The sequence below is a fragment of the Sphaeramia orbicularis genome, chromosome 13 (genome assembly GCF_902148855.1).
Source record: "Sphaeramia orbicularis chromosome 13, fSphaOr1.1, whole genome shotgun sequence".
Classification (NCBI taxonomy): domain Eukaryota; kingdom Metazoa; phylum Chordata; class Actinopteri; order Kurtiformes; family Apogonidae; genus Sphaeramia; species Sphaeramia orbicularis.
This window is the reverse complement of record NC_043969.1, coordinates 49956495-49974821: the sequence shown is the minus strand read 5'-3', so window position 1 is coordinate 49974821 and position 18327 is coordinate 49956495. Positions and strand designations below refer to the sequence as shown.

Sequence of the window (18327 nt, the reverse complement as noted above, 5' to 3'; positions counted from 1 at the left end):
TGATGACAGGTGGAAGGGGGCGGAGTCATCTGAGCGTCTCCCTGTCCAGGTGTATAAGAGCGTCTGAGTGCGTTGTGGTTCAGCAGGTTTTCAGCTGCTCACATACGGACGCTCAAGGTTCTGACGCTGCTGTTGTTGTGGTTCATGGTTGATGACGTCATGTTGACATTGGTTTGAGTCTGGAGTTGAATTCATGTTTTTCTCTTTTGAACTTTATTCTGTTTCTGAAATGACTGACGTTCATTATTCGACTGTTTTAATCCTGGTTTAATGAAAATGTGGATCTGGTTCAGTTTGATCCAAATGCACTGATTTGATGTTTTATAGTTGGATCAGTTATTGATAGGGTCCTGGTCTAGGCTGGTCCTGTGGCTCTGGGTCCTGGTCCGGGCTGGTCCTGGGGCTCTGGGTCCTGGTCTGGGCGGTCCTGTGCTCTGGTCCTGGTCTGGGCTGGTCCTGGGCTCTGGGCTGGCCCTGTGGGTCTGGGTCCAGCTGGTCTTGTGGGTCTGGGTCCAGGTCTGTGCTGGTCTTGTGGGTCTGGGTTCTGGTCTGTGCTGGTCTTGTGGGTCTGGGTCCAGGTCTGGGCCGGTCCTGTGGGTCTGGGTCCAGGTTTTGGGCTGGTGTTGTCGGCTGGGTCCAGGCCTGTGCTGGTCTTGTGGGTCTGCGTTCGGTCTGGGCTGGTCTGTTGGCTCTGGGTCCAGGTCTGTGCTGGTCTTGTGGGTCTTAGTCTGGGTCCAGGTCCAGTTTGATTCAATGCACTGATGTGATTTTTCACAGTTGTATCAGTTATTTATTGGTTTTCAGTTGAAAAATGTTGAAAATGTTGATGAGGTTTTACTTAAATTAATCTTCATCTTTTTTTTCTTTGTGCTTAAGAGTTTTTCATGGTTAATGAGTTAAAGTCTAGATTTATCAAAGCTGAAAATCACTGTAATCTAATTTAAAGACCAGAGTTCATGAAACGTCTCATATTGTCACGTTTTCTTCTTGTTCTCATGAATCTTTGACTCTTTTTGTTTAAATTTACATTCACTCACTGTCAGTTTTCCTGTTTTTGTTTTTTTTTCACTGTTTGAACTCTGATCATCCTGTGTCACCGTATTGTACTTGGTTCACTTCTCTTTTATAATACTGATGATAGATAATGAAACTGATGTCTTTTTTTCTGGGTCAGATGTGGTGTTTTTTCCTGTTTTTTCACATCATTTGTCATGATAACATCCCTCCAGTTCAAGTCTGTTTGATTCAAACCGAAGTGACGGACGTTTTCACAGAATCCGATGGATTCACGTGTGTTCAGTGAAGTTCAACCTGTTTCTACATTTTGTCAAAAACTGTACAAATAATTCAGCGATTAATAACAAGATGTGACATAAAATAAGTCATCTGTTTCATCCCGTCCTCAGTTTTATTGCTGTTTAACTGCTCTGTACCATATATCTTCTGTTATTTCTGTGCAAATAATTTGTCTAAAAAACACACACATATAAAAACAGACAGGGCATGAGAACCGGGCTGAAACCATCTGGACCACAGGTGGATGTCCTCTGACCCTGACCTGGTTCTTAAACCCTTAAAACTGGCTAAATTCGCCGGTGGGACTGATCTCTGACTCACAAACTCAGCTTTCATTTTCTTCTCTTTTTTCCTCCGTCACTGAGGTTGGTGTCATCGATCCCCTTTGGATCCGGGTTCTGTCGGTTCTCATCGGTTTCTCTCAGGATGGAGAACTCCTCTGAGATCGTCTTTGTTCTTCAGGGACTCAACGACTCGCTGCCCGAACCGTCAGCTCTACTTCAGCTTGGCGCTGGTGTCCTACCTCTTCACTGTCTTCGTCAACGTGATGCTGGTGGTCACCATCGTCCTGGAGAAGACGCTGCACGAGCCCATGTACATCTTCGTGTGCAACATGTGTCTGAACGAGATCTACGGCGCGTCCAGTTTCTACCCGAAGCTCCTCCATGACCTCCTGGCCGACGCCCAGGTCATCTCGTTCGGCGGTTGCATGACCCAGATCTTCGCCGTGTACAACTACGTGTTCTGCCAGTTCAGCTGCCTGACGGTGATGGCCTACGACCGCTACGTGGCCATCTGCCGGCCGCTGCAGTACCAGCTGCTGATGTCGGCCCAGAAGGCGGTCCGCCTGCTGCTGCTCACCTGGGCCTTCTGCCTGGTGGAATGCGGCGTCGGCATCACCCTGACGACCAGGCTGTCCTTCTTGCCCCAGCCGCCTGCCCAAATCTTCTGCACCAACTGGAGGTGTGGAATCTGTCCTGCTCTGACACGATGCTCAACAACATCTATGGTTTTGTGGTCATGTTCTCCCACCTGTCCCAGGCCGCTCTGATCCTGGTGTCCCTACGTCCACCTGGTCCGGGCCTCGTTGCGATCCCAGGCCAACCGCAGGAAGTTCATGCAGACGTGCCTGCCTCACCTCCTCACACTGTTGGTCTTCACCGCCTCCGTGGTCTTCGACGCCATGTTCTCACGGTACGGCGGCGGCGGCAGCACGGTGCAGGCGCTGCGAACGCTCTGGCCGCCGAAGTCCTGGTCATCCCGCCCATCATCAAACCCCATCATCACGGCATCAACCTGCAACAGATCCGGATCAGAATCCTCCAGAACTTCACCACCAAACCAAATTACACAGATGAACCTGAGAACATCAACACTTATCTGACTAAATGAAAAGATCAGATGCTAAAAGAGGTGAAACCTAACGAAAGTTTGTCATGTGATTCTTTTTATTTAACCCTTACAGACCCAAATGTCCTCCTTTAACCTAAACCATCTACTGATCTAAACCATTTAATTCCTGTTGATCCACTAAACCTATCAATACATTAATAATTGGTGTAAAATACAGTTCTTCATCTTTTCATGGTCATCAGATATGACCATATTTGGACATTCAGAGGCTCCATAGTTACCGTGGAACGCCGTCATCTTCTAGATATTGATTCCCCAGTCAAACCCATGGAGTGGATCAGTGACAGTGGATGGACACACTGGGTTTATGTTCAGCTAATGACAGATTGGACTGAAAAAGACACTGTTTCTTCAGTTTTTTTCTGTTTTGATGTAATAACCTTTGACTTTACTCTGAGCTTTTATGAACATCTACGATAAGTCAGTTAGACAGGAAATAATGATAATATAAATTTTATTATAAGTGCCTTTCAAGGACACCCAAGGACACTGTACCACAAGATAAACAAACAATCCATAAAATAAAAAGAAATAAACCGATTAAATAAATTACTTAATAATTAATTAATTAATTAATTACTAATAATAATAATAATAATAATAATAATAATAATAATAATAATGACTAAATATAGAACTGAAGATGTAAAATGGAGAAGAAATAGATAATTTCCACAGGAAAAAAAAATGCAAAATTCACAGGATAATATCATAAATAATGATGAAAAATCACTGTGTCAAACAGGTGGCCCGGGGGCCAAATCCGGCCCGCCAAGGGTCCAGTTTGGCCTCTGGGATGAATTTGTGAAATGCAAAAATTACACTGAGATATTAACAATCAAGGATGTTAAAATCATTTTAGGTCAATTCAATCTCAAGTGGGTCAGAACCAGTAAAATACTATCATAATAACCTATAAATAAAGAAAACCTACACATTTTAGCTTACCGGCCGACAGGCTGTAAGCTGCTGTCATCATGCAGCATCGTCGTTGTCTGTGACAAAAAAGTCAATCGTCTTCTGCTCCGAAACTACAATTCTGATTGACTTCAAACTTGGTATACAGCTTCTTATGATGATGTCAACAAAAGTTAGTGAAATTATTTGGGATCCGGATCTGATTCTGGATTTGGTGCCACTTTGAAAATGTCCCCATTATAAGAGATAGGAAGTGGATGGATGCAATAACTCAGTAAATATAAATGATATCCAGTGTAAATTTCTACAGTCCAGCCCTGATGGGGAGATGACCAAAACATAATGTCCACATGCTGATCAGGATCTTCTTCTGGATCTGGAACTGACGGAAAATTTAACATGGGCTCTTGTGGGGAAAACATTTCAATCGTCTTTTCTCCGGAAACTCCAGTTCTGGATTGACTTCAAACTTGGTATACAGCTTCTGTACGATGATGTCAACACAAGGGATTGAAATTATTTCAATCCAGACCTGATTCTGGATTTGGTGCCACTTTGAAAATTTTCCCATTAGAACAGATAGGAAGTGGATTGATCCAATAAATCAGTATCAATGATATCAAGTGTGAATTTGAATTTTTTTACAAATCTGATTGGAGTATGCCCAAACATGGACTATTTCTGTAATAAAACAAATACACAGAACTGGGTGATAATAATGGCATCTGGATACATTTCCCAAAGCTTTTAATTTGGCCGGTAAGCTACAGGGCCATTGGTCCTATTTTTCTCTTTGTTGTGGTCTAAAAAAAAAAAAAAAGTAAAATTACACAAAAATGTTTACATTTACAGACTAGCCTTTTGCAAAAAATGTGAATAACCTGAAATGTCTTAAGAGAAGTATGTAGAATTTTAACAATATTCTGCCTCTTACTGAATGTGTTCTGTTTTTGTAGAGCCACTGTGATCTGTAAGTTGTGATGCACATATATAAATGACAAACTAAGGTGTAATATTGGTAAAATTGCACTGATTTTTCTTAAGAATTTTCAGGTTCATATTTGTTCATGTTATGTTTAAGTACAGATCCTAGATGTAAACATTTTTATTATGGAATTTGACTTTTTTTCACTCAGAAACAGAGAAAAAAACCTTGGAGTTGACGTTATTTATAAGTTCTTATCCTATCATTTGTATTATTTTACTGGTCCGGCCCACCTTTATGTCATATAGGCTCTATGTGGCCCCTGAACTAAAAGGAGTTTGACACCCCTGATCTAACTGAAGGTTAATTACGGCGTCCCTCAGCGTTCAGTAGTATGGTTAATCCAGTATGGTTAATTCAGAGCGGCGCCCCCTGGTGGACTGATTGGCAAACGCTCATTCCAACACATTAAATGTCAGTAGCAGCACTTCGTTCCAGTCAGACTAATGACAACGACAATAAGACATTTACGAAAGGAACTAAGAATTGGAATGGGATTATTAAGTCTCATATCAGTACTCGGTATCGACAAGTACTCAAATGGAAGTACTTGTACTTGTACTTGTACTCGGTCTGGAAAAAAGTGGTATCGGTTTGTGCATCCCTACATATTCAGATATCAAAAACGTCAACATGAAACCCCACATTGGTCTATTTGCTTCTTTCCCATTTTTAATTTGTGCCAACAATCAGAAGAAATGAAAACTTGTTTTTTTGATTTTGATTTGTAAATGAAATAATGAGTCATTTATTCGTTTTCTGATTGTGGATTCTCAGTTGAACATGAAAAGAATGAATGCTACATGGATTCTCAAACCTTACTGTGACACATGGGAGTTACATGACATCATCTAATGAGTCCAGGGTGGAAACATGTTTAAAGTGTCTGGATCCAATATCGGACTCAGTTCCGCAGGTCGAACCACTGGTCGACTCCACTGGTTCTTCTAGTGTTTAAGACTTCTCTATCAGAACTGTGGAACCGATGAAATATTTTCAGAAAAAACTGTTGTAGAATGTGACACACTGATTTTATTGCATGAATGTGACTTTTTCCGTCTTGTTTTCCAGTGTGACTGTTTGTTAAAGTTATTGAATTGAATTATTCTGATGAACAGGGTTATGATCACCTTAAAACACGCTGAAGGGATGATGGGAACAACGCTACTCAGTTCTCCTTTTCATACTCACTGGTTACTTTGACTCTGAGTAGTTGAAATATGTGTTTTTTATGATTCTTGTGACTTTGTATGTTTCAATCATCCTGTCTAATGTGTTTCTGATTGTGCTTATCTGTGTGAACAGGAGCTTACATGAACCCATGTACCTGTTTCTGTGCAGTCTGTTTGTGAATGAACTGTTCGGTAGTACTGGCCTGTTTCCATTCCTTCTGTTTCAGGTTCTCAGAGACATTCACACTGTTTCTGTTCACTGTGTTTCCTGCAGATTTTCTGTTTATATTCTTATGTATCTGGAGAATTTACCACTTTAGCCGTCATCTCCTATGACCGATACCTGGCCATCTGTTTTCCTCTGCAGTATCACACTCATATGAAGTCTTATAAAATCTTCCTCCTCATCGGTCTCTCGTGGATTTACCCTTTATTACAATCATCACTCTGATTCTTATTACCTGCTCCTTTACAGCTGTGTGGAAACATCATCAACAAAGTCTACTGTGATAATTACTCTATCGTTAAACTGTCCTGTTCTGACACCACAGTCAATAACATCTATGGATTCATCGTAACTGTTATAATAGTATTTGTTCCTCTGGGTTTCATCCTCTACTCCTACATGAGGATCTTTACAGTGTGTTTTTCTGGATCTAAACAGACCAGACATAAAGCTGTCAGTACCTGTACACCTCACCTGGCTTCACTGATAAACTTTTCATTTGGTGTTTGTTTGGATGTTGTACAGAGCAGGTTTAATGTGAATAATGCTTCCAATGTGTTCAGAGTTTATATCCCTGTATTTCCTATCATGTCAGCCTCTGTTTAAACCCCGTGATGTACGGACTGAAACTGTCCAACATCAGAATCATGTGTAAAAACCTGCTGTTTGATTCCGTTCTGAAGTGTGCTGCGGTCCAACAGTTCGTGTGGTAGGTGTGTTTCCCGCTGGTTCAGGCTGTAATAATGTGTGCTGAATGAAGTCATTCATGTGAAAAATATGGGGAGTTTGGTGTCCTTCTTGTCATGTCTTGTGAGATTTAAGGGTCAAAGCAGTTGTTCTCAGTCTTTTCTGTGCCCCCCCCCCCCCCCCCCCCCCCCCTTTGGAGGACAAAACTTCTCCAGGCCCCCTCAAACCCAAACACCATTGTAACAGTGGTGCAATTATAACTTCTATTGAAAGAAACATCAGTATCATAACAATCCTTTTTGCTTTCCTTGAATAATTTGTTGTTCAATTTAAAAATAACTTTGATTTTACTTGAATAATACAAATAAACTCAACCAGACTGCTCCAAATAAAAACAAGATATGTGTATTATCTATTACTTATTTTAGAACAACAAACAAATTGGGCAACAAAGATGAACATTTGACCAATATCATGGGTCAGTGAGCCCGTTTCCATTGCACATTGCACCTTGGGCAAGGCACTGAAGCCTAAATGTGTGCTGGTAGGACCTGGCAGTGCCTCACATGGCAGCAGTCGCCTACTGGTGTATGAGTGTGTGTGTGAATGGGTGAATGTGAGGCTTTGTAAAGCACTTTGGCTACCACAAAGGTGTAGAAAATGTGCTATATTATTTATTTACCATTTACATCTCAGAACATTAAAGTGTAAAACTGTGCAAAAACACAAACAGTTTTTGTTTCCAGTCAAATCAGAGAGAGAGGGGGGAATGGCTGGTACTTCTGTAACACTGTCCCACACTTTCATGGTGCCCAAAGCCCTTTTCAAAGCCTCACATTCACCCGTTAACCATGCAAGGCCCTGCCAGGCCCGACCGGGACACATTTAGGGTTGAATGCACAAGGACACCTGCGGACACGTGGGCAGTTGGAGGCAGGATTCGAACCGCTGACCCTTCAGTCATTGGACGATCTGCTAACTATCCCACAGTTAGGTTTAGGGTTCCCACGGAGCTCTGTCCGCTAGAATGGTGACGTCACCTCTGAGATGTAGAATGTGTATTATAGAAGAGAAATGCACACCTCAGCTCCACTGATTTGTAGCTCCTGTTTAACCTGGTGTTTGGTTGTATTTTGTACTGAAAGAGTTTGACACTGAAGATCTGAGCACCGATCAGCTGATCCAGATCAGATGTGCACAGCTGTAGCAGCATGTGTGTTTTATAACATCAGAAAGAAAAAAGCCTCATTCAGTTGCTCTGAGTGTCATTTCAGTCTGATGCAGTGCTCTATGGACCAGTACCACCAGCTGATTATTAGGCCTGTAACGGTACACAACAGTTTCGGTTCGGTACGTTTTTGGTTTTGAAGCCACGTTTTTTTTTTTTTGTTTGTTTGTTTTTTCCAGTTCGGTACGGGAAGAAAGAAAACCCCTCAAATGCCTTTAATTGCATTTATTATGAATTTTTGAACATTTTTCCCCCATTTTTGGAGGAGAACAGAATATAGAAAAACAGGAATAATATAATTCTGCTGCTATAACTCAAATAGAAAATAAAATAATACAATATTACTAAATGTATTTTAAACATTAATATTGCACTTTTCCCTGAAAGGTAGTTTTGAAGAAATAACACAAATCTAATCACAGTTCTGTCAGTTCACATTCTGCAGAAAAGAACAACAACAATCCCACACGAAGTGCAGCATTAACAAGAGGACAGACTGGTATTCTGTTTAAACAAACTGAAGAGCAACATTAACAAGAAAATTAACCACGTTAATTATTTAGGACAGCTAACAAACTGTTTAGGCCACTTTGGGTACTTGTGTCTGTGTGTGCAGGTGTGATTTGTCAGTAACACTGGGGGGGGTTGCGGTCCATAACTAACGTAACTAACATGGCGTGAAACTTTACATACTTTCAACATCCAACTCCAGGTTCTATTCCTGTATTATACAGCATGTGAGAGAGAGAGAGAGAGAGAGAGAAACAGACAGACAGACAGACGGAGCTAGTGTAAGTGTTTCAGAACTACCGTAGTTCACTGGTGGCAAACAGCGTCCGTCTTATTAACGTCTCTTTCACTGGGACCTGATGTGATCCAAACTGGACTGTAATGATGGCGGAGGGTCTTCAGTCTCTTCCTTCCAGGTTCACATCATATTGTTGTTGTTTTTTAACTTTATGTCAGCTGCTATTTCATATTTCGGGTCATGTGCGCTACTTCAATATGTCCGTGTGGAACTTGCACAGATTTGAAGTTCCACATTGAACGACGTCTTTCTTTGCCTTTTCTTTTTCTCAATACACAGTGCCATTTCGGTACAGCTGTGTACCGAACAAGTGCATACCAAAACGGTTTGGTTCGGTATATGGACCGTTACAGGCCTGCTGATTGTAAACATGTGCAGGGGTTTGTTCACTTATTGTCCATGTGCATTTGTTGACATCAGAACAGCTGTAGTGAGAAGAGGAGCAGGAGCCGCTACAGTTCAAACTGGCCCCACAGTGTTCACTGGTACTTTACTGATCCACAGTAGTACTGTTGTGTAGATGATCTGGTTTAGTACCACCTTTAGGCACCGCAGGTACCGGTCCACACTAATGTTTAAATCCCAGCCCTGTGTTATAAACTCCTCCCTGTAACTCACTCATTCATTCTGTTCTCTGCTCAGGCTGTGAAAGTACAGGCTGTAACTGACACTATTTTGTGTAATCTATTACTTATGGGACACATTTCAGTTCCAAAGAGTGACAGACTATCAACTGACCTCCTGTTACTACAACATAAGGAAGAAATGGGTGTAATGTGGAAGGTGTAGGCGGAGCCGGAGCCAGGTCAAACCCACCAATAGAAACCCTTCTCTCATCCATCAGCATAGGCCCCGCCTACTAAGTGCAGTTGAACTTGCAAGCAAAACTTTTTAAGTCACAAGCAAAGAATACTGATTTATAAGCAAATGGTCTCTTTTTTATTGTCACTCATTGTCTTTTGCTCTCAAATGTGTTTTGTGTTTGCAAATCTATTCTATTTGATAAATAAAGAAACAAATGTCTGTCCAGAAGTGGCTGTATTTGATGCAGTGATTCAGGTTGGACAACCTGAACATACACGCAAAAAGCTTCTAAAATGTACAGATAACACGAGAATTACAAGTGGCGCCTATATTTACGTAAGTCATATCGCATTAGGGGGAGGGATGGGGTGAATCAAACCATTTTTGAGGTGTGGGGGTAAGGGGGTGGGGGGTGCTACTGTTGTTACCATATTCCGTTTCAACCATACGCTGTATCTGGTTTTGAAATTTTTGTAGATCGTTAAAAAATAGAAAGTAGAAAAAAAAAATCTCTGAAATTAGAGGGATGCTCAGATTCATTTGGGGGGGGGGGGGGGGTCAGCACCCCCAAAAAAAGGCTAGAAACACCAGTGTGTTCATCCATCTTAGATGAATACACACTAAGCATCTTCATACAAGGAGAATTCCAAATAATTAAAGCTTTAGAAAGGAAATGACAAGCCCGTTCTCATCCTAAGTCATGGCGTTCTGCTTTGACCTTTCTGTGAATGTGGTGAATCTGCAGATGAATGAAAACAGGCTGAAATCATCTCCTCTGTGAAGTAGATGATCCATCCTTATTGTTCAATAATAGACCAATATCTATCCTTCCATGTTTTACAAAGGACTATTAGGATAAATATAAATAAAATAAATAAAATCCTTCATCCTTCACAGGCCCTCATCAAACATTTCAGCAGTGTCACTAAAGCCCATAACAAGAAGGAAGTCAAACTTGGAGAGTTTGTTGATTCAACAAAGAAAACCATGAGATTTTATTTCAGAAACTGTCCCTTTATAGTTTTAGTGGCTGAATACTAATTATCACATTGAAACCAATGTGTGTCAGGCAACAAAACATCTTCACATTCTAAGTAGTGTCCTTATGGAGTGCCACAGGGATCAATCCTCGCACCTTTACTGATCCTTATTTGTGTAAGTGATTTATACTTAAAGCATCCTTCATTTTCTTTGCAGATGTCTCAATTACTTTCATATCTGGTAAAGACTGATAAAAAAAAAAATGGCATCATAAAAGAATCCAAAAATTAACTAAAGTTGACACGTGTTTCAAATTTAATTATCATGCATGAAACAAGTTCATACATGCTGTTTCTGGCCAGAAACAAACAATACAAAATCACTTTCAACATCATTCTGTTCCCAAAGTGTCGTCCGAGGCTTTTATTCAACCCTCTGAGGAAAACTCAGAAGGACTAGTGGTTCCATTCAGACCTCTGATGGTTCCACCAGACCCAGATCCTTCCAGACAAAGATCCATCCTTCATGGCGTCCCACTAGACTAACCCATCCCAACAGGAAGTCCACCAGGAGGAACCATGTTGTGTTTGTCCAGCGGTCCAATCAGAACTCAGTCAGTCAGTGACATCATTCAGTACTGAGGTCCGACTGCTGCAGATGGAAGTTTTAAAAGTAGTCGAATAAGAGTTTGAGCTCAGTTTGGAGGGACTGACAGTGGGAGTCACACATGGGACTGAACTGTTTAGTATCTATGAACACCAGCATTTGACTGACTTTAAACAGGCTCAGGTAAACACTGGCACAGATTTACGGGTGTTCATGAAACTGAAGAAGGTTTATGTGTTTGACGCTCGGATCCATTTTCCGTTATCATGAAAAACTATTCACAGGTTTCATATTTTAACCTCACTGCCTACTTCGACACTGGGACTTTGAAATACATGTATTTTATTCTAGTTCTGTCGTTATATCTTTCAATCATTGCTGCTAATGTTCTTCTGATTGTGCTTATCTGTGTGAACAGGAGCTTACATGAACCCATGTACCTGTTTCTGTGCAGTCTGTTTGTGAATGAACTCTATGGTAGTACTGGGCTGTTTCCATTCCTTCTGTTTCAGATCCTTAAAGACATTCACACTGTTTCTGTTTCGTTTTGTTTCCTACAGATTGTCTGTGTTTATTCTTATGCAACTGTTGAATGTTTAACCTTAGCCATCATGTCATATGACCGATACCTGGCCATCTGTTATCCTTTACATTATAACACACATATGACGTCTCATAAGGTTTTTCTTCTTATTTCTCTGTCATGGTTGGTTTCTTTTCTTTCAGTCATTGTCACAACATCTCTGAGTTCGTCTTTACATCTGTGTGGAAACATCATTAACAAAGTGGGCTGTGATAATTATCTGTTAGTTAAACTGGCCTGTTCTGACACCACAGTCAATAACATCTATGGACTCATCATAACTGTTATTGTTGTAATAATTCCTCTTTTTTTCATCCTCTACACCTACATGAGGATCCTTAAAGTGTGTTTTTCTGGATCTAAACAGACCAGACATAAAGCTGTCAGTACCTGTACACCTCACCTGGCTTCAGTCATTAACTTTGCTTTTGGTTGTTTCTTTCAGGTCATTCAGAGCAGGTTTAATTTGGATAATGTGCCCAATATGTTGAGGATATTTTTGTCAATATACTTCCTCACATGTCAGCCGCTATTTAACCCTTTAATGTACGGACTGAACATGTCTAAGATCCGTATAATATGTAAAAATCTCTTCAACTGAGAATTTAAAAACACATCAGTTCTCTACAATCAATAAAAAGTTCAAAAAAGGAACTGTATTATGTAATTTCATATAGTTATCCATTTATTCTATATGGTATTTCTGATCAAATCAGATAAAAAAAAAAAAATCTTCACATTTCAGATATTTGATCAAATCTTAAGACTCCAGACATAAATTCATTTTCATATGTAAAGTATGTGAATGTGGTCCTCCGTACATTATTCAACCACTATTTAAATACAGAAACATAAATGTATGAATGAACATGTATTATAGTGTGTAGAAAAGTTTAAACCTGTATTTTACAAAATATTCTCTGACTTCAAAATTCCATGAACACAGAACATATGGGAAAGGGTTAAATGCGGAAAATGTTCATATTCACTAAATGTCAAAAAACAAAGAAAGAAATAACAACAAAAGTGGAATTAGATGCTGATTTGATAAACTCAGTGTTCAGTCAGACCTCTGAGGGGTCAGCGTCTGCGTTCTGATCTCCGTTTGAAACAACAGACCAGCGTTGTGTTGTGATTTATTTTACTCATTTGATTCCCTCGTCTTTGTTTTTGTGAGTCCAATGACTTCAGTTTTTTTCTCAATCCTTTTGATAGATTTAGGGGATGGAGGGGTTTCTACCATAAAACCACCTTTTAGAACCTAGTTCTGTCCAGGTCTGTAGTGTTTTAATTAGTTTCTCTGGATTCTGGGAAATATAACACAAAGGAAATGATAAAATGCTTCTTCAACAACCAACTTCCTCTGAGCCAGATCAGTCCAACTCTCCACTGGATGGACAGAGGATCCAGGAAGGGCAGAGTCCATGTAGAAAGGTGGCACCCCAGCAGGTGAACCCCCCTCTGGGAGTTTGGAAACACCGGACGTCCCACCAGGTCCACCAGAGTCAGATTTGGGTTCAGGCAGAGGGTCGGGTTCAGGGCTGGACCCTTGACACGCACCAGGGGCACTGAACTCCAGACTGGACTCTGGACAGATGGCTGCCAGTCCTCTCTCTGGGCTGGGGCCAGTGGCCGGATGGGAATCTGGACAGGTGGTGAACTCAGGACCACGACCGATGGCTGGACTGGACCTGAGGCTGGAGCCCACCGGGCTGAACGTCGGGCTGGAACCGGCCACAAACTCTGGACACTCCGGAGTCTCCACCTGGGGTTCAGGTGTATCGCTGGGAGGGGCAGGAGCAGGAGGTGGAGGTATGGGTGGAGGTGCAGGAGCTACTGCCCAGAAAAGGGCAGTGTGGGAGAGGGTGGCAGCGAGCTGCTGCACCTGCAGAGCTAGTGCTGCTGACAGTCGTTGTCAGCTGCTTGTCTGACCTCATCGGCCGCCGTGGTCATCATGGCCCTGTGTCGCTGGAGGGGGCTTCAACTGCCTGAGGCTCAAAGGTATTAGGTGTGTGCTGGGTCCATTCCTGGCCCGATTGTTCTGAAACGTGTTCTGTAGAGCGGATCGGAACATTAACAGGTAACTGAGCTGAGGGACACTTCGGAAGAGCAGCTGCATTGGCTGGACTCAACTCGCCTCTTCCACGTGGCACTGCCGCAAAACCACAGGAACAGTCCGGATGCAGTGTTCAGGATGGGGAGTGGGTTGAGGAAACAGAGCAGTAAAGACGGCAGGTAACTAGAACTGGACTCTGGCTGGGACGGGAACACAGCTGGAGGAAGGCGGGGCCGGCAAACACCACACCATCACAGGCAGATGAGACGCAGAATCCACCAAAGCAGGTGTCGTATCCAAGGCAGAAGGCTGTTCGGTTTACCAGGGCACACATGAGGAGACATGCCCCCCCACCCCCATGTTTTCACACAGCGTACTTGAGTCTGTATCCGAGTACGTTTGACCCCAAAGTCCACTTAACTGTATACATGTGAATGCAGACGTTCCGTACTCGAGTACCGTACCTGAGTCCAGCTGAGAAGGTAGTCCTGGGTACGGACTGCGTGGACTCCAGTACGGTACGCTGTCGTGTGAATGCGATCTGTGCCCCATACCGGACATGACCGAATCCCCATGAGACCATAGACGGCGCTCCTGTTGTCTCCTGAAAAAGCCTCACATCCGTGCGGCACAGGTTCACCTTATCGACCGAACCACAGGGTGATTTATCAGGGACGACGAAGGTCGCTCTTCTTTGCCTCAGACAGGATCACAGACAGAAAAGTAGTGCCTGTCTTGCAGCCATTGTAGACAAATGAACAGAACAGTTGTTCGGTTGATGACATAAGGGTTTGTCTTCTGACTTTTGCGTTGTTGGATAGTGACAGAGTTCCTTCCACAACGCCACCTACTGTTTCCACCCTGTAACACCCACTCGTACTTGGGCATGGGCCGCGGTACATGACTGTGAACACAACGTCTGCGGGAAAGCTGTGAACGTATCCAGGTACGGTACGAACTCAGGTACGCTGTGTGAAAACGCCCCGAGAGTCAGAGCACTGACTGAGAACAGCCTGTGATGGCGGACAGACACAGAAGTGCAGTGTGGAGCTGATTCACAACAGCTGACAGAGAAACTGCCACATGTGATGTGTGCAATAAAGTCATTCATCACAAATTTAAAGGAGAATGATTTGATTATTTTTATACTGATAAATTATTTTATATTGTAGTTAGTAAATAAAAAAAAATCATTTGGATGAAGTCTTTGTCCTGTGTTTTATCATAATCAACTAAGGGCAAAGTCACAAAATTATTCAATGATCGTGACATTTCAAGTAAAAAAGTATCCGTATTGGCGATACTAGCCCTGTAATTCCCAGTATGGCCCACCCTTATTCCAGACTAATGGACCATGTGACCCCAGTGGATTTATTTCTTCTGCAGTTGTCAGTTGTGTATTTGTTTGTGACGCTGTTGTTGCTGTTGGCATCAGTTCATGGGGAAGGGATGGATGGGTGTATAAGTACAGCAGCTCAGTGTCAGCGTCCACACACCTGCAGGACACACCTGCAGGACACAGCCACGTCATAGTAACGTCTGACCACTGATTAAACTGTTGTCTTCTACTTGAACTAAACCTGTTCATGTGTTTTAAATGATTTCAAAGCTTTAAAAGACTGTTATAACTGAGACACATGGATGAATAATAATGGGATTTTTTTTTATTTTTATTTTTTGTAAACGGAAGAAAATGCAGTTGTCATGTTTTGCAGGTCTTTGAACCTTTTTGTAATTATTAATATTTCACAAACCAGGTTGAAAAGGTTGATTATGGAAAATTATTCTCAAGTTTCTTATTTTATTCTTGTTGCCTACTTTGATACTGGGATTTTCAAGTACTTATATTTCCTGATCCTATTGTGTTTGTATGTTTTAATCATCATATCCAATGTTCTTCTGATTGTGCTTATCTGTGTGAACAGGAGCTTACATGAACCCATGTACCTGTTTCTGTGCAGTCTGTTTGTTAATCAACTCTATGGTAGTACTGGGCTGTTTCCATTCCTTCTGTTTCAGATCCTTAAAGACATTCACACTATTTCTGCTTCGTTTTGTTTCCTACAGATTGCCTGTGGTTACTATTATGCAACTGTTGAATGTTTAACCTTAGCTGTCATGTCATATGACCGATACCTGGCCATCTGTTATCCTTTACATTATAACACACGTATGACGTCTCATAAGGTTTTCCTCCTCGTTGCTCTGTCGTGGTTATACTCATTCATTACAATGATTATCCTCATACCATTGTCTGCTCCTTTACAGCTTTGTGGAAATACTATTCATAAAGTCTACTGTGATAATTACTCTATAGTTAAACTGGCCTGTTCTGACACCACAGTCAATAACATCTATGGACTCATCACAGTTGTTATTGTTATAATAATTCCTCTTTTTTTCATCCTCTACTCCTACATGAGGATCCTTAAAGTGTGTTTTTCTGGATCTAAACAGACCAGACATAAAGCTGTCAGTACCTGTACACCTCACCTGGCTTCAGTCATTAACTTTGCTTTTGGTTGTTTCTTTGAGGTCGTTCAGAGCAGGTTTAATTTGGATAATGTGCCCAATATGTTGAGGATATTTCTGTCAATATACTTCCTCACATGTCAGCCATTATTTAACCCTTTAATGTACGGACTGAACATGTCTAAGATCCGTATAATATGTAAAAAATCTCTTTTCATTCAGAATAAGATAGAACAAAGAAAAGTGAAAGGATAGTGACTGTTGTTAGTGATGGTACTGATCCAGACCAGAGCCAGAGTCTGTTCCTCATTTGCTTCTTTTACAATTCTTGAGCTGAATTAACCTGTTATATCATTACGTTTGGTTTTGTAATGTACATATGAGTTTATATATGGATTCTGCAGGTCCACTATATGGACAGAAGTAGTAGTAGTGGACCCGTTGAATCCAGGTGTTTCTTTTCTAACAGGGTCTGGGATACAAAACAATAATGACTCATGTCAGAATATAGTTTTATATTATGGGATAGATATCAGTGCTTTGGTTTGTTTGGGTTCAATTGTTATCTTTGTTTATAAAATGACTCAGAGATGGTTTGGACTGAATTTCTGTCAACACTGAATTTGGTTTTGGTTTTTCATCCATGACTATAATTTTAAATCTCTCATTAAACTTTAAGGAAATATTGATGTTTATAAACTATGTGGACAAAAGTATTGGGACACATCATGTCTACAGCTGTAAAATGTCCTGTTCATGAGGATCTGAGATTAAAACAGCAATATTTCCTTAAAGTTTAATGAGATATTTTTCTTCCTCAATGAGATGTGATGGAAGTAGATGGTTAGATGTTGGTAGAAAATTATTATTTACAGTCAGAGCAGGAAAATATTTTAGAAATTTAGAGGAAGAACATTTAAAATCAGAGTCACGGATAAAAATAAATAAATAAATAAAAAATCATTGTTGAAAGAAATTTAGTCCAAACCATCTGTGAGTCATTTTGGAAACAAAGATAATAATTTAAGTCAAACTAATCACTGCAATAATATTTATCCCATTATCTATGTGTGTGTGTGTGTGTGTGTGTGTGCGTGTGCGTGTGTGTGTGTTTATCTGGTCAGTTTGGTTCCTTCAGTTGAGGAACAGTCCCATCTCCACATTAAATATCTCAGCAAATTGATGGGACCAATATTTTGGGAGATATTAGTCACTTTGAATACAATAGTTTTACAATCAGGTTGCGTTTCCCATGACAGTTGACTGGAAACACAGTACCACACTGCATGATGGGAAATGAAGTTAAAAACAGGAATTACACATTTACTAACTTCAGTCCCTAGATATCAGTATTAACATGAGCCCTGGTTCCCCACAGGTCAGCGCACTAGTAAAACTATATTCTGACATTAGTCATTGTTGTTTTTATCCCAGACCTGTTAGAAAAGAAACACCTGGATTCAACGTGTCCACAGACTTTAGTCCATATAGTGAATATTGGACATAACACAGCATCACGGTTAAACACCAGGTTTATTTTAAATCTTTGTTTGAATTTATTAATAAAACTGATACAACAGATTGGAATGAATGAAAAATACCTGTGCTATTGTTTAGTGCTAGTTTTTAAGTTGGGTTCATGGTCATGGCTTTAAAACTTGTGTAATATTTCACATGTCTTATGTGTTTTAAACTTTTTACTGTTTTAACCTCCTGAGACTCAGGAAATGTCAGCAAAGTACCAGCTTTTTTTGTTTTTTATTAAATAAGTGCCTACATTGGAAATCATGATGCAACAGTTTTTTCAGATGCAGTTTTTAACATTTTTGTGGAATGTCCTTCGTGGAGGACAGTTTTCTTTTCTTTTTTTTGTATCAAGTTGTGAAACTCTCGTCTACAAATATGGACAGAAAACCCATCGCTGAGTCTGAGGAGGTTAATGTTGTCTCTGTCTGTCAGTTCCTTCAATAGTATTTATTGTAATTAGATGCTAATTGTCATGGTTTGTGTTCATTGCGATGCTTTGATGTTACTACGTCTGGATACAGTATTTTCTTTTGCCAACATAGCTGCACTTCGTCACTGCTGACCA

At 40.9% G+C, this 18327-nt stretch overlaps 2 protein-coding genes and 1 pseudogene across 2 annotated transcripts; all 3 read left to right on the top strand.

Moving 5' to 3' along the window:
* Positions 1-1722: 1722 nt before the first annotated feature.
* Positions 1723-9382, top strand: LOC115431195 (olfactory receptor 1361-like; annotated as a pseudogene).
* A 2008-nt stretch (positions 9383-11390) lies between these two features.
* LOC115431769 (olfactory receptor 11A1-like) lies at positions 11391-12308 on the top strand. The gene has a single exon (XM_030152415.1). The coding sequence runs from the start codon at positions 11391-11393 to the stop codon at positions 12306-12308; it is 918 nt and encodes a 305-aa protein (XP_030008275.1).
* A 3213-nt stretch (positions 12309-15521) lies between these two features.
* On the top strand, positions 15522-16490 carry LOC115431194 (olfactory receptor 11A1-like). The gene has a single exon (XM_030151426.1). It carries the CDS (start codon positions 15537-15539, stop codon positions 16488-16490), a length of 954 nt encoding a protein of 317 aa, XP_030007286.1. The 5' UTR covers positions 15522-15536.
* Positions 16491-18327: the final 1837 nt, after the last annotated feature.

What these genes read in the sequence shown, in the direction of transcription:
- LOC115431769 (XM_030152415.1), top strand. Translation starts at nt 11,391, where the DNA reads ATGAAAAACTATTCACAGGTTTCATATTTTAACCTCACTGCCTACTTC.
- LOC115431194 (XM_030151426.1), top strand. Translation starts at nt 15,537, where the DNA reads ATGGAAAATTATTCTCAAGTTTCTTATTTTATTCTTGTTGCCTACTTT.